Source organism: Plecotus auritus (genome assembly GCF_963455305.1).
Source record: "Plecotus auritus genome assembly, chromosome: 3".
NCBI classification, from domain to species: domain Eukaryota; kingdom Metazoa; phylum Chordata; class Mammalia; order Chiroptera; family Vespertilionidae; genus Plecotus; species Plecotus auritus.
This window is the reverse complement of record NC_137772.1, coordinates 218,527,371-218,550,803: the sequence shown is the minus strand read 5'-3', so window position 1 is coordinate 218,550,803 and position 23,433 is coordinate 218,527,371. Positions and strand designations below refer to the sequence as shown.

Sequence of the window (23,433 nt, the reverse complement as noted above, 5' to 3'; positions counted from 1 at the left end):
TATTCATAAACAGTAACACGTGCTCTGGATTTTTTAAAATATTATTTTATTGATTTCAGAGGAAGAGAGAGGGAGAGATGAAAATATCAATGATGAGAATCGTTGATCGGCTGCCTCCTGCATGCCCTGCACTGAGGATCGGAGCTCGCTACTGGGGCATGTGCCCTGACCAGGAATTGAACCCTGACCTCCTGGTTCATAGGTAGACGCTCATCACTGAGCAATGAGGCTGGGCACGTGCCCTGGATTTTGAGGCCATTTTGAAATGTTCGTTACTTGCAACTTTAATGTTAGCACCCACTTGAACAATTACTGTTTGCCAGGCAGCCCTGTGTGCTTTAGAAACATGACCCATGTCGTCCTCACCCTTAAACGGTATGATGCCCATTGTACAGATGAGGAAAGTAAAGCTGACAGATGCAGTAAGGGCCCAAGGTCACAACTAGAAAGTGGCAAAGCGGGGATTTGAACCCAGGCCATCTGGCTCAGTCCATGCTCTTAACCATTATGCTTTACTGTCTCATATTTAAGTGAGAAACGCTTGTTTTTTATCTATAGATTACCAAAAGTTGTGTCAGAAATCATTGTAATGAACTCTTTGGTCATACCATGTTTTAAAACAAACGTCTGCTTTTGCTCATCTACAGTTGAAGTTTCCATTACATCACTGACTGTCAAATAAATACAGAACTGACATATTCATGGTTAAATATCTATGTGAAAAATCGTTACAGCATCCAAAAATATACAAATGCCTTTTTTCACGAGCTGATCTCTTTAGAATACTGGTCTCGGTGCACGCCTGTCCCTATGAGCCTGACACCCCGCCCCCACCAGCCCCAGCCAAGCGAGTGGCTCCTCCGTTGGTCCCTCCACAATGTGCCTGCCAGTAGTGACACCTACCCTGGGGTACAGTGACTATGCCAGGGCAGCCTTCCCCGAGCCGCACCTTCTCCGGACCAGGACCGTCTACCCTGAACCCTGACCCTGCCATCACTCGCTGACACGTGCCCCTCTGAGCTTCAGCTTCCCCCTGTGAAATGGAGGTGACCACAGCACCAGCACCCATGACCACTGGGGGATTAAGTGCATCCCACTTTACAAATGTGGGATGACGGGGCAACAGCCATCACTGGATGAGACCCAGGTGAGCAGACTCCCTGGAGAAAGATCCCTCTTCATCTCCAAGAAATGCAACCCACCACTGCAGGGTTAGAGCTCACACGCCAAACAAGGAACAGAGGACCAGGTCTGCAAAAGACGCGGCCCACGCCCGAGTCTCCACCTAAACAAGATGAAAGAGAGGAACCGGAAATGCTCACCCACCAAACAAGAGGACAAAATGCTGTTTAAAACGTTCTTAAAAGTTATCAAAGAAGAAATGGGCTTTGAACACAAGTGAGTCAGAGGAAATGGATGCAGCTGCTCTCATCTCTCCATTTCCCTGAAAGGTGTAGCCGCAGAGCTTTCAGCAGCTGGAAATTGTTGCTCGAAGATACTTTTGATTCAACAATGACCACACTGCGGCCCCAAGTTTTCCTGTTTGTGTTTTCAGAAAGATCAAAACCCGACTTTTCGCCGAAACCGGTTTGGCTCAGTGGATAGAGCGTCGGCCTGCGGACTGAAAGGTCCCAGGTTCGATTCCGGTCAAGGGCATGTACCTTGGTTGCGGGCACATCCCCAGTGGGGGGTGTGCAGGAGGCAGCTGATCGATGTTTCTAACTCTCTATCCCTCTCCCTTCCTCTCTGTGAAAAATCAATAAAATATATTTAAAAAAAAAAAAAAACCCGACTTTTCACTTCTTCGTGACTATCCTCATTTTCACTGAGTGGTTATTTTTAAACATTTTACGTGCTAATAATTTTATTAGAATAAAATGTTTAAATATACTTCTAAATTCCTAGTTTGCTTGAAGCTTTATATTACTAAATGCATTTTAAATATAAAATACTTTACTTCACTGATTTTTCTTTAATTTTTTGAATTCTAGCTTTTTAAAACAAAACTATACTGAAATTGGCATTTCAGCATCAGGCAAATCAATGGCATAATAATGGCATTGTTCACTTTCTCCAGCACTGCTGTACTAGTGCTTTCTACCATTCAAACCTCACAACGTAGGGTGATGAATCCTATGACCTCCAGTTTACTTTCTACCATTCAAACCTCACAACGTAGGGTGATGAATCCTACGACCTCCAGTTTACTGACCATACACTCAGAGAGGTCAAGTGTTTTCCCCAAGGCCACACAGCGTGAGCGGTTCCTAGGAGAGACCCATCCACAGACTTCCAGCTCCTCTGCCTTACCTACTTTGCTGTATGGCTCGAGGGATACCCATGGCCCTGAATGCTAAATGCCACCAGCCTCACCTCACAGCCAGCCCACCTTCCTAGGCACTTCACCATCAGTAGCTCATTTATCCTAACACAACCAGTGCCATCCCTATTACAGACTAGTAAACGGAGGCACAGAAAGACGGGGTGAATCCAGCCAGTCTAACTGCAAAACCGTATCTCCTGCCCAACCACACACAGCTGCTGGGGACCAGCTGAGGCTGCTCAAGCTCACCCACCTTACAAAGACCTCCACACACACTGGGTCCTGCTGAACTGTCACCAGGGCCAGCGAGACAGCAGCTGAGGAACCCAGGACCCGAAAGTGAGAGCCTAAGTGGCAGATGTGGGTCAGACACCCAGCAGAAGCCTCCACGTATCCAAACACACGGCTTTATTACTTCAATGAGCCCCAAAAGCACACTTCCGGGACCTGTCTGGGCTGAGGCCCAGAGGCAACCAGCAGAACAGGCGGCTCCTTCCTCGGGGCAGGTGGGCCCCTCCACCGCGGGCACAGAGGAGAGCTCGAGGGAAGTTCAAGAAGACAGTGATGGGGAGGCACAGGCGGGGGGACGCTCCTGCTGTGGGGTGCGCAGGAGGCGGCGCGGGCTCACTTGAGGCGGTAGAGGACCTTGCGCTGCATGCGGTGCTGGATCTCGCCGCGCCGCAGCATGAGCTGCAGGACCTTGTGGATGGCGTGCTCTGGGTATTTCTGCGGACACAAGGCCAGATGCAGAAGTCTGCTTCCCGAGGAGACCCCGGCACCCACCAACCTGCCCCCGGGCCCTGCAGAGCCCCCAAGAGAGCCCATGTGTCCCCCTGCTCACAGGGAACTTCCCATCACACCCCTCTGATCACAGAAGGATTCACACTTCCTGAGCGCCTAGCACACACCAGGGGCTGTTCAGTCTTCACAAACAACTCTCTCCATCGCCACGACAGCTATGCAGCTGGCACTACAACCTTCCCCTCTTTACAGGGGAGGAAACTGAGGCACAGAGCTGTCACACAGCAAGTAAGTGGTAGAGCTGGGACTTAAATCACGTCCATCTGACTCTAGAACCCAAGCTCTTCACATCTGCAAGCCTCTCTAAGCCTGCAAGCCGCTCACCTACAGAACAGATGTCGCACTACCTCCTGCAGAAACTGCTCTAAGGGTCAGAACGAGAGGGGAGCGGAGACCAGGAGCTGGCATTGTTCCTGAGATGTAAAGATGGTGGCAAGTTCTCCGTAACATCTGGAAGCCAGCTCCTCTATGGGGTCAAGAGCACTGTCCCCAGTGAGCTGGGAGGCTCACCCTCCTGGCTCTGCCCATCCTCACCCCACAAAAGCCGGGCAATGGCAGGAAGTAGACAGGAAGGACCTGGGGAAGGCTGGGTGTGGTTCCACCAGGACCCCAGCCACTGTCCTCTTCCCCTAATGAAATAGAAAAACAGCCCAGTCCCAAGGGGAGGAAAGATGGGAACAGGTCTGGGACCAGGACCAGCTGCCCCACAGCCTGTCTGCTGGGCAATAGGGCTCCAGTGTTGTGGGCAGGAACTGGACCACGGCAGCCACAAGGAGACCAGACCCTTGCACCCTCCCCACTGCGCCCGGCCCCAGGGAAGGCCCACCTGCTTGGTGAAGTCCTGGATGATGCTGTGCTCCGACACCTGGGAGCCGATGGCAAAGCGGCGCTTGAGCTGCTTCTCGATGCGGCTCAGCATCTCCTGGTCCTCCTGGCTGGTGAAGCCCTCCACCCCTGTGGGCACGAGAAGGGAGACGGGGGTGGGGACGGGTGCCGGGATCTCCATCGGCCCACAATGGGAGGCTTGGAGATGGAGCCTCCATCCCAAGGAAGAGTGGCTGGAGCCAGACCCAGAAGAGAAAATTACAGGAGGAGGAACAGAGTGTGCCAGGGAAGTGAGGGTCGACTGGGGACCTGAGGTCAGGGGACGGGGCTACCGTGTGGGGAGGGATGCTTCAGGCAGAGGCAACGGCAGGTACAAAGGCGTGAGGTAGGAACACGTGTGACTGCTTCAAAACCCAGTGCAGGGGGCCAGAGTGGTACCCCGGGCCAGGTCCTATGGGCCCTGTGGGCCTCGGCACAGGTTTTGTTGTGATGCTGGTGAGAGCAGCTGCCACTGAAGGACTGAGGACAGACAGGAGCTGACTCTGTGAGAAGGTGAGTTTCAGTGTCCTCCTCTCTAAGACGAGAAGGACGAAGTGGCCAGCTGGCTTCCAGGGGCCAGCTGTAAGTAAGACAAGGGAAAGAGCTTTACGGGGTGCCGACTAGAGTTCTTGGAAATGATAAAACTGCACCCATTCCTCACCAACTGGCTCGAAGGACTGTGCTCAAGGGTCTGGAGGGCAGCGGCTCTTGCCATCCGGGAGGAAATGGCCAGGGGGAGAAACAGCAAGGAAGCAGATGCAGGAAGGCAACCACACTGGGGCCTCCAGCGTGCCCCCCAGCCCTGCGAGTCCTGAGCCCGCAGCCCCGCCGGCTCACCTGACAGGGTGCCCGACAAGGCGGCGTCCAGCGTGGACACCTGGAAGAGCCTCAGGGCCTCCTCCACGTCCGCCTCCGTGGCGAAGGGCTGCAGCCTCATCTTGCTGAGAGCTTCGGCGATGCGCACAATGGCCTCCAGCTGCCTGTGTGGGGGCAACGGGACACCAGGGGGGCCTGAGCCCATCTTCCCTCCCCAGCCCTTCCTGGCATCAGGGCAGTACCTGCCCAAGGTAGTAAGACCAACGGGAGACTGCTGGGTGTCCCCTGCCCTGTCCTCCTCTCCTCAGTAATGGAACTTGGATTCCGCCACTTGACACCCAACTACAAGACATTCCCAGCCTCTCCTGCACCGAGGTGTGTCTGTGTGAGTAAGGTGTGGCCAGTGAGTCATAAGTCCAAACACTTTGTGGGAATTTTTGCGTGTCCTTAGCCCTGATCAGTGTCACTCAGTTGGTTGCCAACTGAGAGGGAGACGGCTGTTTAGACCCCAAAAGGAGCCCCCCCACCCGCCTTCCCTAGGGCCTGCGCTGTGTGGCTAGCGATGGCCTGGCCCCAATGGCCCAGCATGCCCTGCTCTACAGTGAGGCCCACGCGCCCAGCCCTGCCCGCCGGCTCACCGCACAGTGATGGGGATGCTAGAGCGGCGCTCGCTGTCCCTCTCGTGTTGACGGGCCCCGCTGCGCATGAGGATGTACCGGTTCTTCAGCTTCTCCGCGGCCTCTGCTGACAGCCGCGGGCCACACTTCCTGCGTAAGGGTAAGGAGCGGCTGCCATGAGGCTGGGAAGAAAACGTGGGGCACCCTCCCTGCCCTCCGCTGGCTTATAATCACATGCTTGCCCCCAGCGGGCTGGGTGCATCATTTAGAAGAGATTTAAGTAAAATCTGGGCTCTGGACAGGTGCCTGAGATCAACAGCAGGAGAGAAAAACAGGTGCCTTTGTCAGAAAACAGGCAGAGGGAAGCTAGGCCCATCTGCAGGGGGTGAAGACTGCCCTCCTTGCTGCTGGGTGACATGTGGCTCAAGTCATGAAGCAAGGGCTGCCTCACCCACAGAACGACGGCACCATCATGCAGCACAGGGCCCCCTGGACTGCGGGCTCACAGCAGGCTTCGACCCACACTTCCCCACCAGCCAACACAACTGAGGGTGTGATGCGCAATGATGCCCCAAGAGGTTTCGCAGTGATTGCTGTCCAGGGACAGGGAGCATGTCTGACTCTCCCAGGAGGGAGAGTGATCAGGTAGATCCTGATCAGGTAGGTCCTATCCCCTCCCACACATCACACAGGTGGACTGACAGTCACTGATCACCTAATCCAACCCCCATCCTGAGGATGAGACCACCAAGGCTGGATGGAAGGAGCCAGCTCCTCAAGGCTGTGAGGAGCTCAGGACCATGATGAAGACCCAGAAATCACTGGGCACTACACCACCCATCACCCCAGTGGGGTGGTGAGTTAGGGACCCGCCCGACTTTAGCGTTTCCCCTCCCATGGAAGGGGCACTCAGATTCCTCCACTCTCAGGTTTTAGCTCCAACAAGACACAACCGAGGTGTATGTGTCAAGAACCTTGGCAGGCCTGGCTAGTTTGGCTCAGTGGATAGAGCATCGGCCTGCAGACTGAAGGGTCCCGGGTTCGATTCTGGTCAAGGGCACATGCTGGGGTTGCGGGCTCAATCCCTAGTGGGGGGCTTGCAGGAGGCAGCCAATCAATGATTCTCTCTCACCATTGATGTTTCTCTTTCTCCCTCTCCCTTCCTCTCTAAAATCAATAAAAAATATATTTAAAAACAAACAAACAAAAAAACACCTTGGCGTAGTGACTAAAAGCACAGCCTCTGGAGCCTGGTACTTGGGTTCAAATCCTGGCTCCACTACCCCTACCTGTGATCTTGGACAAGTCATTTAGCCCTTCTTTGTCTGTCAGCTTCCCTATCTATAAAACAGAACAATAATACACCAGTTTCTCAGGTTTTAGGGAAGAGCTAAATTTCACTTGTCCATAAATACTGAGAGTAATGCCAGGCACAGAACAAGTACCCTACGCATGATTACTATTACTGACAATCTGTGAGAAGAACAATAAAGTTGCAAGTGCCATTTACTGAGTGGTTACTTGGTGCAGGGCTGTGCCATCATCTTGTGCAATCCTTACAAAAACCCCAAGGGAGACCAACCCAGGAAAGCAAGGCTCAGAGGTCAAATGACTTGCCCAAGGTCACACAGTGGGGGTGGGCAATACCCAGAGCCTGTGTCTACAATGACCACACTGCCCTGCCTCCCTGAGTGTCAGTCAAGGGGGGGAGTCCTTGACACCACCTAATCCTACACCCTCATTTTGGAGACAGGGAAACTGAGGCTGACAGTCCGAGTGACCTGTGTAAGGTCAGACAGGAGTAGAGCCGATTCACGAACTAGAACCCCAAAGGACAGCATCATCTCAGGCGTCCTTTATGAGGAGCAGGCCCAGGGAACAGGGCTCTCTCCCGCCCAGGGAGCCGGGTAGCCCCAGCCCACGGGCCACATCCAGGACTCACGCTCGGCAGTAGGCGATGAATTTCTTCAGCTTGGTCAGGTCCACCTCCCCCTCCACCGCCTGGGTCTGTGTCAGCGCACTCACGTGCAGAGTGATGACGTGTTTGGCCAGCATCTAGTGCAGAGGGGACCCTGGGTCAGCTGGCAGGCCCTCCTAAGCCTGGGTCCCCACCGAGGTCCAGCAGGCAGGGAGGGAGCTTGTAGAACCAGAACCAATGGGAAAGGGGAGGCCTCCTCCTTCTCTGGGCTGTCAGTTGCTAAGACAAAAGCCCGGAGCTGCCAGGGCCTCCTCTGCCACCAGAGGGAGCAGCTGCTCCCCCAAGGAGAGAGCAGAGAAGCAGAGACAGGAGCCCCGAGGACACCAGTGGGGCCTCAAACCTCTGGGCTTGTCCATTCCATAAGCCACCAAGTTCCTATCAGAAATTTACAAACCAGAACGGTGGGGTTCTATCACTTGTACCCAAATGTCAACTTCCCATTTCACATGCAAGGGTCTGGGCCAGGGAGAGAGATTTACCCCCAATCACTCACAGGGGAGGCAGAACTCTGCACCCTGGTTCAATGCTCTCTGCAGCCCCCATCTGCCGCCTCCTGGGCAACCCACAGTGGGCCCTATCCGATGACCAGGACTCCTGCCAAGCCCCTTGTTCGCCCTCCCCCAGAACCGCGGACCTGGCTGGAGCGGAGCCCCGTGCACCCTGCGGCCCTGACTCACCACGTCCCTCTCCTCATTGTGCTCGTCCTTGACGATGAAGATCATGTCGAAGCGGGACAAGATGGTAGGCATGAAATCGATGTTGTCCTCCCCCTTCGTCTCATCCCAGCGGCCGAACACCGAGTTGGCAGCAGCCAGGACGGAGCAGCGGGAGTTGAGGGTGGTGGTGATCCCAGCCTGAGGAGTGAGGGGAACAGATGGCAGATCAGAGATGAGGACCCTGGACACGTATGCGCACAAGATGCTAGGCCTGCTGCTACCATCAGAGGCCTGGCACAGCGCTCGGAGCACCCTGGGCTCGGCCAAACCAAGCCGGACCTCAGCCGACTGGCATGCGGGAGGACCACCCACCTTGGCGATAGAGATGGTCTGCTGCTCCATGGCCTCGTGGATTGCCACGCGGTCGTCTTCTCGCATCTGCATGGGGAGAGAAGCATCCATCAGACCAGGCGAGCGTGGGGCAGTGCCAGCAGGAGAGCTACAGCACGACCACTCCTGGTCCCAGCTTCGTGCCAGGCCAACGGCAGGAACTGGGTCACCTCTCATCCTGGTGACAACTGTGTGGGCTTGGCTTTCCTCTCCCCACTCGCCAGATGTGGAAACTGAGGCTGGGAGAAGTCAAGCTACTTCCCAGTTACCCTATAGTGACAGGCAGGGGACTGAATACAAGTCTCCAAGTCAGAGGTGGTTCCTGAGGTCATAGAAGGCCATACCCCCTGCCCTGAGACCACTAGGTGCCACCTACCTTTCAGCCACCACCTCACCCTGTCAGCCTCACCTTGTCAAACTCATCGATACAGACGACCCCGCCATCAGCCAGGACCATGGCTCCGCCCTCCATGATGAAGTTCCGGGACGAGGGGTCCCTCATCACCGAGGCTGTCAGGCCTGCCGCACTGCTGCCTTTCCCAGATGTATACACCTGGGGAGGGCCATGGGAGGAGGTGTCAGGGCCCAACACAGCTCCATGCTGACCCCCCCAAGTCAAGGGGACCAGAAAGCTGTGACTCACCCCAGGTCACACATCACAGCTGGCCACAGGGCACAGACAGAACTCAGGGAACCTCCCGCTGGATGAGGAGGTCACCCCGGCCCATCTGGCCTGGAGGTTCGCCCTCACTGGGTGGCTCACATCCATTACACTCTAAGCCTGCCTCAGCCCGAGCCTCAGCTGAGCCCACCATGATGGCCCCAGGAACCAGCCCTTAAGGGCCTGGCTCATCACAGAGGAGCAAAGCGAGGCCCAGAGGAGAGGAGTGGCCTCAAAGCTGGGACAGACTCCTGACTCCCCGGAAAAAGCTTCCCCAACCCCGAGTCCCATGTCCTCTCTGTACAGATCTGCAGCCACATGCTGTCACTGAGCCCTTGCATGGTGGCAAGTCCAAACGGAGGAGTGTAAGTGTAAGATTTCAAACTTAGTGCTAAGAAGGGAATGCAAAGTATCTCCTGGCTATTTTCTTACACTAAGTTACATGTTGAAATATTGTAAATATGTTGGACTAAACAGAATATTATTAAGATTAATTTCACCTGTTTTTCTTTTTCTACTTTTTTAACGTGGCTACTAGAACATCTAGCACAGCCGTGGGCAAACTACGGCCCGCGGGCCGGATCCGGCTGTTCTATCCAGTTCTCTTGCTCTCCCCTCCGCTCCTTTACTTTGAATTTATATTAGTTCACACAAACACTCCATCCATGCTTTTGTTCCGGCCCTCCGGTCCAGTTTAAGAACCCATTGTGGCCCTCGAGTCAAAAAGTTTGCCCACCCCTGATCTAGCATCACACACATGGCTCACATGTGCAGTTCACACACATTCCTATTGGGCAGCCCTGGCACGAGCACTGGTCGCACACATTTCCTATCTATCCAGAGACCACACCTCCCACCTGTACAACCCGTCCCACTGAACACGGCAGGCTCCTCGCCCCACTCTGATCCCCAGACACACTCATCACTACAGAGGTCCCGGCTTACCAGGCACCTGCGTTCAAATCCCTGTGCTAGCACTTACTGCTGGCAAGACACGTAGCTATTCTGTACCCGTTTCCTCGCCCACAGGACGGGCTCACATACCTACTGCAGAGTCGAGGTGCACGTTAAGAGTAAATAGGTGTAGGGCACTTCAGGCAGTGCCTGGCCCTCAAGGTTAGCCAGGACTGTTATTGGTGTTATGATTTAGTGGGCGGGTAAACTGAGGCTCAGGGAACAGAGTTGACTTGCTCAAGGCCCACACCCAATGATTGGCCAGGCTGAAACCCAAACCCCATCCTGCCTCTCATCCGGTGCTCTGCCCGCTACCCCAAAACTACACCCACCTGTTGATTTCCTTCCCTCTCCTCCTGTGCCACCTGACCACAACTAAGGGGAATGAGAAAGAGATTCTGGGAGAACCTGCCCACCAAGAGGATCCGGGGATCTGGGGGCCCTGCCCTGCGGCCTTCCTCCCTGCTGGGCAGCCACGGAGAGCAGCTCATCGGTACTCACCCCAATGGGGGAGCACTTCTCCACAAACTTCAGCAGCTGGGACTTGGCCGTCCCCGGGTCCCCCAGCATCAGCAGGTTGATGTCTCCTCGGCGAGTGAGTCCATCAGGGAGCCTAGGGGAGGACACGCAGGTGGGCAAGGCAAGAATCCCCCGAGGCCTGGGGCTCAGGCTGGTCGCAATGGCGGCTGGCAGTCAGCCCCCCAACCTATCACGAGCCTCAGAGCAAGTGAGGAGGCAGGGGCTCTGGGCTGAGACCACGTTCATAGACCCATGGTAACTTGCCTCCCGGGGGGGTGAGGGGGGGGAAGGGTCAAAGGAAATTGGCACTTGGGGCTGGGCTGGGGCACACACAGTGAGCATCTGATAACCATCCTCGTCGCTGGAAAGGAAAGCAGGGGAGCTGCGTGGTCTGTACATGGTAGTGGAATGGGAATCATGTGGGCAGGCTCCTGGCCCTACATGTGCCTGTGAGCAAGTTCCCTTAGGTCTTTATGCTTCAACTGCCTCATCTATAAAATGGGTGTGGCCCTGACCGGTTTGGCTCAGTGAATAGAGCGTCGGCCTGCGGACTGAAAGGTCCCAGGTTCGATTCCGGTCAAGGGCATGTACCTTGGTTGCGGGCACATTCCCAGTAGGGGGTGTGCAGGAGGCAGCTGATCGATGTTTCTCTCTCATTGATGTTTCTAACTCTCTATCCCTCTCCCTTCCTCTCTGTAAAAAATCAATAAAAATATATTTTTAAAAATAAAATAAATAAAATGAGTGTGATTGTAGCTTTCTCACAGGGTTATGGTGAAGACTGGCTGGGTTTCAGACACATTAAAGTGCTTAGAAAAAGGCCTAGCGGACAGTAAGAATTCAGTAAATGGTAGCTGCTAGTCATATTAATTTCTAAGTCTCTATTACTTTATAGTTTCAAAGGCATAAGACGTCCTGCGTTGGGTTTTTCACCTGTCGTCCATGTGGAAGCGTGGGTTGAGGTGGTGTCTCTTGCCCAAGGTCACACAATAAATAAGCAGCACGGCAGAGACTGCAAGCCCAGAGCTCTCCCCACTGTGCCCGCCAGGTCCCCCACAGCCCACCCCCTAGCCAGGCTGGGGATGGGGTCTCCCTGGAGAGATGATGGATCAGTCCCCAGCCAGCTGCCAAGGAGCCTGTGAGAGCAGGCAGGGCTGAGAGTCAGGGAAAATGAAAAGAGCATTCATGTCCTGACCAGCTGGCAGCTGTTCTCCTGTGAGCCAAGTCACCGTGCCCTCCCCAGACCCGGGGAGCCCAGACCCCCACCTTTTTCGGGAACCCCCAAAGAGCAGGCAGGCGATGGCCTTCTTCATGTCCGTGCCCCCAAAGATGGAGGGGGCGATGCTCTTGGAGATGACCTCATAGACATTGGGGAGGGCAGCCAGCCGCCGGAACTCCTCCTCTTCCTGCGGGGTCACAGCCCCAGCAAAGCTGCGGCCTGGTGGGGGCGGGGGGGAGGGGAGGGAGGGTGCATGAGAGCTGTGTGAGGGAGAACCTGGTGCTCGCTCAGGGCGTCTCAGCGGGGAGAGGAGGGGCAGCGCAAGCGTCAGAAAAAAGACAGAGCCCCCATTCCCCCTCAGGAGTGGGCTTGCGAGTTCCAGGGTCCAGTGAGTGAGGGGAAGAGTGGGGGAGTCAGAGGAGCCAGGGGGTCAGACCGTGGAGGCCCCTGTGGACTCCTGGAAGTCTTCCGTCTTGCAGAGAGGGGTGGGGTGCTCTCAGCCAAGGAATGACGTGGTGCCTTTGGTTATGACAGCACCACTTACCCTGACCACTGTGTGGAACAGTGTAGGGGCGAGAACAGGGAGGAGGCCCAACAATAATTCAGGAAGACAACGTGGGCTCGGCCAGGGCGCAGCACAGCCTTTTGGCAGGGCCAGGCCAGGGCCCCAAAGCCAACTCACCAGAGCCATCTGTGTCCACCTGGATGCCCAGGACACGGATGTAGGAGCTCCGGATGCCCACGCCCACCCTGTCTCGGCCCTTGCTAGAGGTCAGGCCAAACTTCTTAATGGAGTAGATGCCCATGATGGTGACCCTGTTCCCGGGGACGACCTTGTCACACAGGTACCTGAGAGATCGATGGAGAGGAAGGGGAAAAGCAGGTGAGAGCTGGGTGGAGACAGAGTCCTGACTCTACCTAGCCTGTCACGCAGTCCACCTTAGCATTTCTACCAGAGGCCTTACAACCTGAGCTGCTCCAGACCTGTCCATCCCACGGGCCCAGATAATGGGTCTCTCCCCCTCATCGTTTACCCCGCTTGCATAACTCAGTTACTTGGAGGGCAATGCTGATAATCCTTGGTGACGTGCCCCTTACACTGCCTTCACAAGCTCATTTGTTATGCTGTTCGGGGTCAGAGGGGAGCCCATCCCGAGCCCTCAGAAGCCCCATCTCAAAACATATGATTGTCTAACCACTATGTTGTACACCTGAAACGAATACAAAATAATATTGAGATGGGGGGGGATGGGGGAGGTTGGTGGTGTGGAGGGATTGAGCAAAATAGAGCTCATGGTCTGCCCTAGCTAGTTTGGCTCAGTGGGTAGAGTATCTGTCTGGGGACTGAAGGGTCCCAGGTTCGATTCCAGTCAAAGGCACATGCCTGGGTTGTGGGCTCGGTCCTCAGTAAGAGGCATGCAAAAGGCAACCAATCAATGATTCTCTCTCATCATTGATGTTTCTATCTCTCTCTCCCTTTCTCTCTGCAATAAAAAACTATATTAAAAAAAAAGAACTCATGGTCATGGACACAGTGTGGTGATTGCGGGGGAGAGGGGGTGGGTGGAGGTGGAAGAGGGTATGAGGGGAATAAATGGTGATGGGGGGAAAAATAAAACAGAAAAAATGATAATATTAAACATAAACTGTAATTGAAAAATACAATTTAAAAAAGTAAAAATAATGGGGGGCAGGAACCAGCCGGGAGAGGTCAATGGGGGAAAATGGAGACATATGTAAAACCCCAAAAAAAGTAAAGATAAAATAAAAATAAAAAGCCCCCCCATCTCTCTGCTGTCAACTCGTCTCAGGGTACCCCTTAGCCACCTCAGGGAACCCTCCCATGCCCTCCCAGCCTCCCTGCAAGGACTACTCCCATTTCTGCCCCTTCCTGGCTCCAGGAGTTCGGCCAAGTCCTTTTTCCTCTGGACTTTCATTCCTCTTTTGAAAAATAAGATGTTGAAACAAGGAAGTCTTAGGCATGGAGGAAACACTGGGACGTGTATCTGCACACTGCCACTCAGAAGCCATGTGATGGCGAAGAAGTCACTGCAAGTCTCTGAGCCTGGGAGACAACACCCGATCTGACCTGCCCCGACTGCTGAGGGACCCAGTGAGGTCCCAGACACAAGAGTCACAGCCTCTGAGGACTACACCACTGTCATTGTTAATGTTTCAGCAGAGGATTCTATGACTCCTCTCTTCTTATGTCCCACTTAAGCTTTGTGGATCACTGACTGCTGGGATAAAATCTAATATATAATGAACACCTAGCCTGCATAAGAAACTGTTCAGGCCCTAACTGGTTTGGCTCAGTGGATAGAGCATCAGCCTGTGGACTCAAAGGTCCCAGGTTCCATTCCGGTCAAGGGCATGTACCTTGGTTGAGGGCACATCCCCAGTAGGAGGTGTGCAGGAGGCAGCTGACTGATGTTTCTCTCTCATCAATGTTTCTTTCTCTCCCTATCCCTTCCTCTCTGTAAAAAAATCAATAAAATATATTTTAAAAAGAAAAAAAAAGAAACTGTCAGCTTCTGACGTGCATTTTCCAGTTTAAATCTCACAGCAGTCCGATGAGAGATTAAGGACTGTCAAGATTGATCCCCATTTTACTGATCAAGAAACTGAGGCTCGCCCTAGCTGGTTTGGCTCAATGGATAGAGCGTCGGCCTGCGGACTGAGGGGTCCCGGGTTCGATTCCAGCCAAGGGCACATGCCTGGGTTGCGGGCTCAGTCCCCAGTGGGGGGCGTGCAGGAGGCAGCCGATCAATGATCCTCTCTCATCATTAATGTTTCTATCTCTCTCTCCCTCTTCTGTCTTCTCTAAAATCAATAAAAAAATATATTTAAAAAAAAAAAAAAAAAAAAAAAGAAACTGAGGCTCAGCCCTAACCCGTTTGGCTCAGTGGATAGAGCGTCGGTCTGTGGACTGAAGGGTCCCAGGTTCGATTCCAGTCAAGGGCATGTACCTTGGTTGCGGGCACATCCCCAGTGAGAGGTGTGCAGGAGGCAGCTGATCGATGTTTCTCTCTCATCGATGTTTCTAGCTCTCTATCCCTCTCCCTTCCTCTCTGTAAAAAATCAATAAAAATATATTTAAAAAGAAAAAAAGAAACTGAGGCTCAGCAAGTACATGCAACTTGCTTAAGAGTCTGACTTCTACAGGTTCTATTGCCACTGCAGAAGCTAATGAGCCCTGGCCAGTGTGGCTCAGTTGGTGGGTGTTGTCCCATGCACCAAAGGTTGACGGTTCGATTCCCGGTCAGGGCACATTCCCAGGGTGTGGGTTCCATCCCTGGTCATTGATGTTTCTCTCTCCCTCTCCCTCTAAAATTCAATTAAAAATCTTTTAAAAAATGAAGCAAATGAAACCTGTTAAGTCTGCTCCCCAGAAAAATGTACATGCACAGAACATTAGTGCAGCCAGGGTGTGCAGCCCAGTTAAGGACCCTGGTCACCATCTCCAAGCCTTCTTCCCATGTTACTGTAAGGGGACTAGACCCCAGCTCGGCACCCTCTCCCTTTCCAACCGCTCAACAAAATCCAAGGAAGAATCTTAACAGCAAGGCAGGGGCAGGGGCAGGTGTCAGGCAGGGATGAGGCGCTCCCAGCTGCTGGTTATCTAGCTCTGCCACCTGGAGCCTCCCAGTTCTAAGAGGGCTGGACGGTCTCTCAGGAAGAACACAGGCTCAAAGCTCCTCCCCAGAGTCAGTGACATGTCCTCAATCAGCAAAATGGGGGCTGACATGCCCCTGCAGGTGATGGGAAGACGACAGGAAACTGAGGGAGGTACCAGGCACAGAGCAAGTGTCCCCTAACCAGCCATCCTCTCCTCCCCCACCCACCACGCTGGTTGGTCCACACCCAGCACCAGTTTAGGGACACAGCCAGGGACGCCCGTCCGCGTGGGTGCCCACCACCAGCCTGCCTCACCTGTCGCAGTAGAGCTGCATGTGTCGGGGCATCTCACCGTGAGGCACTGCGTCAGGCAGCTCCTGCAGCTTCAGAGTCTGGAAGTCCACGCACTTGCACTTGTCGGGCATGATGAAATACGGGTCTAGCGGGCACCTGGGGCGCCCGGCCTGATCCCTGTATGGGGAAGAAAAAAGAGTCACCAGAGCCACCGAGAACCCAGAGCCCATCCCAGGAGACAGCCAGGCTCTTCCATGAACTTGCTGGGAGGCAGGCAAGTCACACTCCCAGTCCCCTCACAGGGTCTCAGTGTCCCCACAAGTAGAGAGGGTCCAGACTGCCAATGACCTGACTAATCCCCCAATCAAATCCCAGGACCCCTAAGGGTCTGGGCGCCTGAAGACCATTCCCAGTTCTAGGCCTCTATATACCCCTATATACTGAAATCATTACTTAACTACTATAGCAATATCGTAGCAAAACACCTACTATGTGCCAGGCACTATTCTAGGTGCCAGGGACACAGCAGTGGACAAAAAGTCCCTTGCCCTTATGGAGCTATGGTTCTAGTCAGAGGAGACTGGAAAACACCCAGCAAATAACTACATAACATAGTGACAAGCAGCTCTGTGCCTCTCCCACTGGGCGCCCCCTGCCCCAGCCCCCACCTGCTGCAGCATCCTCATTCTTCACATCTCCTCACATCACCTCCTCCCAGTCCCTGGAGGCCGCTCAAGGCCACTCACGTGTTGCACTTCCTGGGCAGGGCGTAGCCCTCCAGGCCGGGGCGCATGGCAATGTTGGTGAGGGTGTTGCGGCAGCTGCGGCACTGGATGGAGATGCGGGTGGCCTTGGCGCGGACCCCCGACGCAGAGATGATGATGCCAGGGATCTTCACCAGGTGTGACATCATGTCTGACTGTAACAGAGTCATGGAAGGATGGTGGGTTAAAGCGAGCCCGGTACACCTGAGATTATGCATGCAAGTCTTTTTTTTCTTTTCTTTTTTTTCTTTTTTTTAAAAATATATTTTTATTGATATTTTACAGAGAGGAAGGGAGAGGGATACAGAGCTAGAAACATCAATGAGAGAGAAACATCGATCAGCTGCCTCCTGCACACCTCCCACTGGGGATGTGCCCGCAACCAAGGTACATGCCCTTGACCGGAATCGAACCCGGGACCCTTCAGTCCGCAGGCCAATGCTCTATCCACTGAGCCAAACCGGTTTCGGCAATGCAAGTCTTTTTTTCAATGCATACTGAAATATTTAGGGATAAAGTGCCATGTCTGTAACTTACTTTAAAAATACTTTGAGGAGGGGAGATGAGAGAAAAAGCAAAGAAGGCAAAATGTTAACAGCCATTAAATCTAGGTGAAGGTATAGATTCATTACACTATTCCCTACCTTTTGTAATATTTCAGAATAAAAAGCCAAAAATAGTAAGTTTTTTTCCCCTCATCTTTTTCCCCCATTCCCAGTAGCTTTTCCAGGACAGACAGGCAGGCTAGAGGTTCATGCTGATGCCCTTCCCCCAAAGCCTGCAGGGCGGGGAGAAACACAGAAAGGAGGCCAGCCCCCTCTAGTAACTGAGGCCAGAGCCCCAAGTGCCTGCCATGGCCCAGGGGTCACTGGAACTGTTGAAGCCACCACAGAGCATGGTTTCTGGAAGACAATCGACAAATCCTGGCACTCCGGAATTTCAGAGTTGGAAAGGGCTGGGGTTGCCCTAGCCCGGGCTCTAAGGCATCCCTGATAAGTGATCTTCCGAGAGTGGGCTCCGCCCCTTGTTAGGAACCCATCACCCGAAGCAGGCCATTTCCTGTGTTTTCCAGCGATCCCAGACGGAAGGCTGACCCTGGGTGGAGCGGAGGCTGGGCCTCTGATGAAACAGCTGCCCCGCAGAGCAAGTCTAACTCCACTTCCACGGACGGGCCAAACGCGTGAAACCCAGTCCTGGAGACCCTGCTGCTGGGAACAGAGATGAAGCCGCACGTCTCTCGCCTCCAGAGTCCACACCCTGGCTTCTGGAGCGGACCTGCCATCGTGCGAGCCAAGGAAGGCTTCACGGGGACCCCAACAGAGGTCACGGTGACATGTGCACCCCAATGTAGAGTTCACCAAGCACAGGCACGTGCTTCATTTCATCTCATTCTTACACCACCTTGTGACAGAACCAACGCCAGGACCACTTCTCCCTCACCGCTCTCCTGGCTCCCACTCCTGCCTACTCTGTAAATGCTCCTTCCGCACAGCGGCCAGAGGGACCTTTTAAAAGTGCAATCAGCCTGTTCTTCTATGTAACCCTCCACTGATTTCCTACTGGGATGCAAAATCCAAGCCCCTCCACCCTCTCTTCCTTTCCTTTTCCCCAGTCTTCCCTCCCCGGGCTCTGGCCACACTAGCTCCTTTCTATTCCTGGAAACATGCCACGTCCCACCTCAGCCCTTTGGAATTGCTTCTCTGTGAGCCCGAAGTGCTCGTCCCTCAGGCTGTGTCCCTCGGCTGTGGCATCGCTCAGACTCCAGCACTTCCTCGGAGGCCTCCCTCAGCCACTGTCATGCCGCCCGATTTCTTCTCTTCATGACTCTTATCCCAGAACCTGCCATCATCTCCGTGCTCGCCTGCTTCTCTCTGTAAGCGCCATGGGACAGCGGCCCCGTCTGTCTTCAGTGAGGGTCTAGCCCAGCACCGGGAGTGCAGCCGCACACTCAGTATTTGCTGAGTTAAACGGATAAATGACTGGATGGCAGACAGGCTCCGCCCCTCTCCTGCTTCCTCATCCCTTCAGCCATGCTGGCAGGCTTTCAACATGGTCTTGCACATCGCGTGTCTCCTCACCTCTAGACTTGGCACTAGCGCACACCACCCCCACCCACCCAGTGCTCTCTCCCAACTGTCTGTGCTGCTTGTTCCCATCCTCAGATCTCACTCAGATGGCAGCTCCCCAAAGAAGCTCTCCATCCTTTCCAGAGAGGCTCCCACTTGCTCGCCATCCTCATTTCCTCCACTGCACTTCCGATCACCTAAAATTGTCATGGGTGCTGTCCACTAGTTCCTCGGTCTCCCCTGGGGCAGTAATAAACCCAGCGAGGACCGGAGCTTGTCCTTTACTTGACCGTTGTTTTTCCAGGACCCAACGTAATGCTTTGCCCACAGGAGCAACTCAGTCAGCACTTGTCCAATGAGTTAATCCGGCTCAGGATCACACAGCTGGCACCCAGGTAGGTCAGCCTGCCTCCAAAGCCCCTCCGCACCGTGCAGCAGCCGCTGCCACCCTCACCCAACCTCTGAGCAAACCCACCTTCAGGCTACGAATGCTGGACGGGCTGGCGTCCGACTTGAGCATGACCTGGATGTCCTGGAGCACCTCCTCACCACTGGGCCGGGGCCGGGTCACCTCATCGGCCACCTCCTTGGCAGCTTCCTCCAGCTGGAGGAGGAAGGGAACAGGCTGTCAGTGCCTGGAGCAGGGCAGCCCTGGGGGTGCAGGACAGGGTCCCACTCACCAGCTGCAAATGCTCGGTCGGCTGCTTGTACAAGAAGTCGGCCAGGTCCTCATCAAAGCTGGCCAGGTCCTCCATCTCCACCTCGATCCAGTACTCCCCCAGGTTGTAATGCCGCTTGAGTTCATCCCTGGAGTGGGCAGGTGGCAATTGAAGGTGGGTAAGGGTGCAGGGAAGAGGACATAGTGCTGGCTGAGGTGCACTGCACCCTGAATGTGCCCTCGCGGTCACCAACACTGCTCCACCACTTCTCTTCCCAGACACACATCGCATTCCAGGTGGTTTCCCGGCTTTACCCCGCAGAGGCCCCCCGCTGCCAGCAGAGGCCCCCTCCAAAGAGAGCTCCGTGGAAGCACGTTTCAACACTCAGGCCTCTGCACACGGGTCCGTTTGGGCACCTCTCACAGCAAACAAGTTCCTTCACTTCAGGACTCCTTGGAGCCCTTAACTCGCTCAGGAAACTCTCACGGTACACTCCTCAGAACTTGGAGACTGAAGGCAGCACACACCATGTGTGTGTCCTGTCAACCACCAGACAGACCCTTCTTGCAGAGTATCCCCTGGGACTACAGTCCCAAAAAACACATGTGGGGACCACAGACCTTCACAGAGCCTGCTCCCAGCCTCATCTCAGGCCTCATCCCCTTCTCCCTTATGCCCGGAAGCCACAGAGCCCTGGCCCGAACAGGCCACCCTGTACCTCGGCCCATGCAACTGCTGTGGAATGCCTCCCACCGTCAGCTCAGGGGTCACCTCTGGAAGCCTCGCCTAACTCTCTTTTACATTCCTTCTTTGGGTGACTCTCACCTTGCAATTATTTGTTGGTCTCTATGCCTCGCTCCCACTGACCTTGAGGGCAAGTAGCATGAATCTTTTCCTATCTGTGTCTCAGTGTCTAGCACAGTGCCAGGCAAATAGATGGTCAACGTCAGCCGGTACATGAATAAATGGAGGCAAGAATGGCTATGCCCATTTTGCGGATGAAGAAACTGAGGACCGGAGAGACTGTCACTTGGAAGTCACTCTGCCGGAGCCTGGACCTGCAAACTCCTGTTCTCTGCATCTGAAGGACCTACAACGACTTGGTATGTCATCACAGGTGGTACAAGGACCGGGAGCAGGGACCCTGCCAGCTCCTTCAGGGCTGCAGCCCAGCACCTGGAACTGAGCCTGGCATGCAGCAGGTGCACCATCAATGAGGTTACACGACTGGAATGAATGAATGAATGAATGAATGAAGTAAATCATAACTCCCATCTTCGCCTATTGCACCATTGAGAGCTTGAGTTTCTGAGGTGTCTGGCATTAGGTGGAAGGACAGTAAGAAGAAAACATGGGAACAAGATCTGGAAAAAGAACCAAAGGGCCCAGTGACCCCAGCTGGGTTGTTGGTGGCCCACTCACAACAGGTGACTCAGGCAAACGTTAACTTCAGGTATGAAATATGCAAAACTGTATCCCACCGGGTGCGGGGGTCGGATGAAGCACCGCTGGGACCAAAATCCTTAGACCGGAACGGGCTCCTTGCCCTCTCGCCAGTTTCCCCACCGGTGCCCCGACTGTCTATGCCTCCAGAGGCTCTGCGTGCCAGTCCTCGAGCAGCCGGGTGTGGGTGCACCTCCCTCCTGCCCGCTGCAGCCCGCACCTGTATTTGAAGGTGAAGCCGGTGCGGTCGGTGCCCACGCGGTACTGCCGCAGGAACTCCTTGAAGCGCCGCTGCAGCTGCGATTTGCGGGCCCTGCCCTCATCGGCCGCAGTGTCCCCGCCGAAGCTGTCGCTGTAGAACACGCCGGGGTCGTCGAAGCCCGACATGCCTGCACCTGGCGCGGGGACAGGGCGCTGGAGCGGACTGGGGACAGCGCGCGGCCACCCCCCGCCCCGACGTCAGGGGTCTCGGCTCCGAACGCGGGGCGGGGTGTCCCGGCTCCCACTCAGGGCGGTTCCGGGATGGGGGGGGAGGGGACGGACCCTGGTTCCCCCTCCCGGATCCCGACCCCAGTCCTCCCAGGAGAAACCACTGCGCACCTCACTGCAGTCGCCTGCGGACCCCCAGGGGGCCAGCTCCCGGGCCCCCACCCGCCAGTCCCACCGGCCTCACCTCTCCTTTTCTTCACCCCAGGAATTCGGAGAGACAACCACCCCCAAGCTCCGCCTCAGAGTTTCGCGGGGAAAAACTAGACGCCGAGTTCGCACGCCGCGGCCGATGCGTCCCCATTGGCTGGCCTGGGCTCCGCGGCCACCGATTGGACCGCTCTGCGCCCTCTAGCCCCGCCTCCCGGACCGGCATTCCTAGACGATTGGCTTCGGGGCTCAAGACGTCAGGCTTCCGGGCCCTTTTCCGGGCTCCATTTTGTCGACCGGCAATTTGGCGCGAAATTTCTGACTGGGGGCGGGGGGATGGGCGGGACGAGCGGGAGAGGCGCAAAGATGGCGGAGGGGTGGGCCTCTGGGCGCCGGGGTGCTGTGCTGGGGGCTTCGTGTATTGTGTTCAAGCCTTTCTGAAAGTCTCTGAGGTCCTCGCCAGGCAGTGGGGCCAGGATTTGGTAGCCGGTGCTGACAGATAACCCTTGAGTGCATCCTTGTCCTGGGACTGCGTCAGTGGTAGCTGTCACTCAACCGCACAGAGAAAAAAGAAAATTAAAAATAAATAAAAGTGCCCTTAGCTCAGTGGTCGGCAAACCGTGGCTCGCGAGCCACATGCGGCTCTTTGGCCCCTTGAGTGTGGCTCTTCCACAAAATACCACGTGCGGGCGCGCACGTACAGTGCCATTGAAACTTCGTGGCCCATGCGCAGAAGTCGGTTTTTGGCTCTCAGAAGAAATTTCAGTCGTTGTACTGTTGACATTTGGCTCTGTTGACTAATGAGTTTGCCGGCCACTGCCTTTGCCGCTTTGGCTGGGTGGATAGAGCCGTCAGCCTGTGGACTAAAGGGTCCCAGGTTCCATTCTGGCCAAGGGCACATGCCCAGGTTGCAGGCTCAATCCCCCCCCCCCCAGTAGGGGGCGTGCAGGAGGCAGCCAATCAATGATTCTCTATCACCATTGATGTTTCTCCCTATCTCTCTCCCTTCCTCTCTGAAATCAATCAAAAAATATTTCTTTTAAATAAAAATAGCCCTAACCGGTTTGGATCAGTGGATAGAGCGTCGGCCTACGGACTAAAAGGTCCCAGCTTCGATTCTGGTCAAGGGCATGTACCTTGGTTTCGGACACATCCCCAGTAGGAGGTGTGCAGGAAGCAGCTGATTGATGTTTCTCTCTCATCGATGTTTCTAACTCTCTGCCCCTCTCCCTTCCTCTCTGTAAAAAATATATTAAAATAAATAAATAAAAATAAATGAAAGTCTCTGAGCTCAGGAGGTCGTGGTTAGATTCCCGGTCAGGGCACTTGCCCAGGTTGGGAGCTCGATCCCCAATAGGGGGCGTGCAGGAGGCAGCTGATCAATGATTCTCTCTCATCATTGATGTCTCTCTCTCTCTCCCGCTCCCTTCTGCTCTGAAATCAATAAAAACATAGAAAGAACGAAAGAACGTGGCCCCTTTCAGAGCCATGGGGTGGAAGAACCCAGGGTTGGGAGGTGTAGGTCCCAGAGAATTACACACCTCCTGGGGGAGCCGCTGCCCTGGGGCTGGGCCCTGCACACCTGCTCCCTGTTCTCACCGGACACTCTCCTCCCAAGTGGTCATCGGACTGGCCACCTATGCGGCCCACAATGAATGTTTTTGTGGCCTAACCCAGTGGTCGGCAAACTGCGGCTCTGTTGACTAATGAGTTTGCTGACCACTGGCCTAGCCAATATAACGATATTTAAGAATTGTTTCAATGAAAATTTCGTAACCTAATTTTTACAATATCCTGTTATACATAATTATTAATAACGAACTACAATGTTCGCTAATGACTGAGTACTATAAGCGTGTTGCATTCACTTCCTTTACGCGCCTTACACGCAGGCGCACCATTTCTCTCCACTAATACCAGCAGCGAATATTTTAACAGCCAATTGCTACATCATCAGTCTTGGACTGACTTGTTTGGTGTGCTCAACAAGCAATATGTCGCTTTCGGAGAACAAGAGAAATAGGTTTATTTGCGTTAAGCTTATTAATATGTGCAGTTATTCAGTGTCTTGTAAGTTAATGTTCAAGAAAAAATATTAATGTTTATTAAAATGTTCTATTATTTTGTTAATGATGACTCATTTATTTCAGCCCTT

The 23,433-nt window shown here is 54.3% G+C and overlaps 1 protein-coding gene across 3 annotated transcripts; it reads right to left on the bottom strand.

The window, feature by feature from the left end:
• Positions 1-24: 24 nt before the first annotated feature.
• On the bottom strand, positions 25-21,458 carry MCM5 (minichromosome maintenance complex component 5). 3 transcript variants are annotated; one of them, XR_013960128.1, is made up of 19 exons: positions 21,316-21,458; positions 20,863-21,037; positions 19,221-19,347; positions 19,016-19,144; positions 16,457-16,629; positions 15,732-15,887; positions 12,481-12,647; positions 11,846-12,017; positions 10,562-10,673; positions 8,855-8,998; positions 8,428-8,493; positions 8,077-8,253; positions 7,364-7,476; positions 5,443-5,571; positions 4,826-4,968; positions 3,951-4,078; positions 2,209-3,049; positions 1,794-2,154; positions 25-1,571 (listed from the first exon to the last, which is right to left on the bottom strand). XR_013960128.1 is itself a non-coding variant. In XM_080660067.1 (17 exons), exons 2-17 carry the CDS (start codon positions 21,027-21,029, stop codon positions 2,948-2,950), a joined length of 2,205 nt encoding a protein of 734 aa, XP_080516193.1. In that variant the 5' UTR covers positions 21,030-21,037; positions 21,316-21,458; the 3' UTR covers positions 37-2,947. The 3 variants fall into 3 exon arrangements, 2 of the variants coding, with proteins under 2 accessions (XP_080516193.1, XP_080516194.1); XM_080660067.1 differs by having other exon boundaries at positions 37-3,049; XM_080660068.1 differs by having other exon boundaries at positions 37-3,049; positions 21,243-21,382.
• Between the last annotated feature and the right edge of the window lie 1,975 nt (positions 21,459-23,433).

Bases quoted from the DNA above. Each gene is read 5' to 3' on its own strand.
- MCM5 (XM_080660067.1), bottom strand. From the start codon at position 21,029: ATGTCGGGCTTCGACGACCCCGGCGTGTTCTACAGCGACAGCTTCGGC. The intron at 12,648-15,731 runs GTGAGGCAGGCT...TCGATCTCTCAG, and splicing joins ATGCAGCTCTACTGCGACAG to GTACCTGTGTGACAAGGTCG. The intron at 12,018-12,480 runs GTGAGTTGGCTT...CGCCCCCACCAG, and splicing joins GGTGGACACAGATGGCTCTG to GCCGCAGCTTTGCTGGGGCT.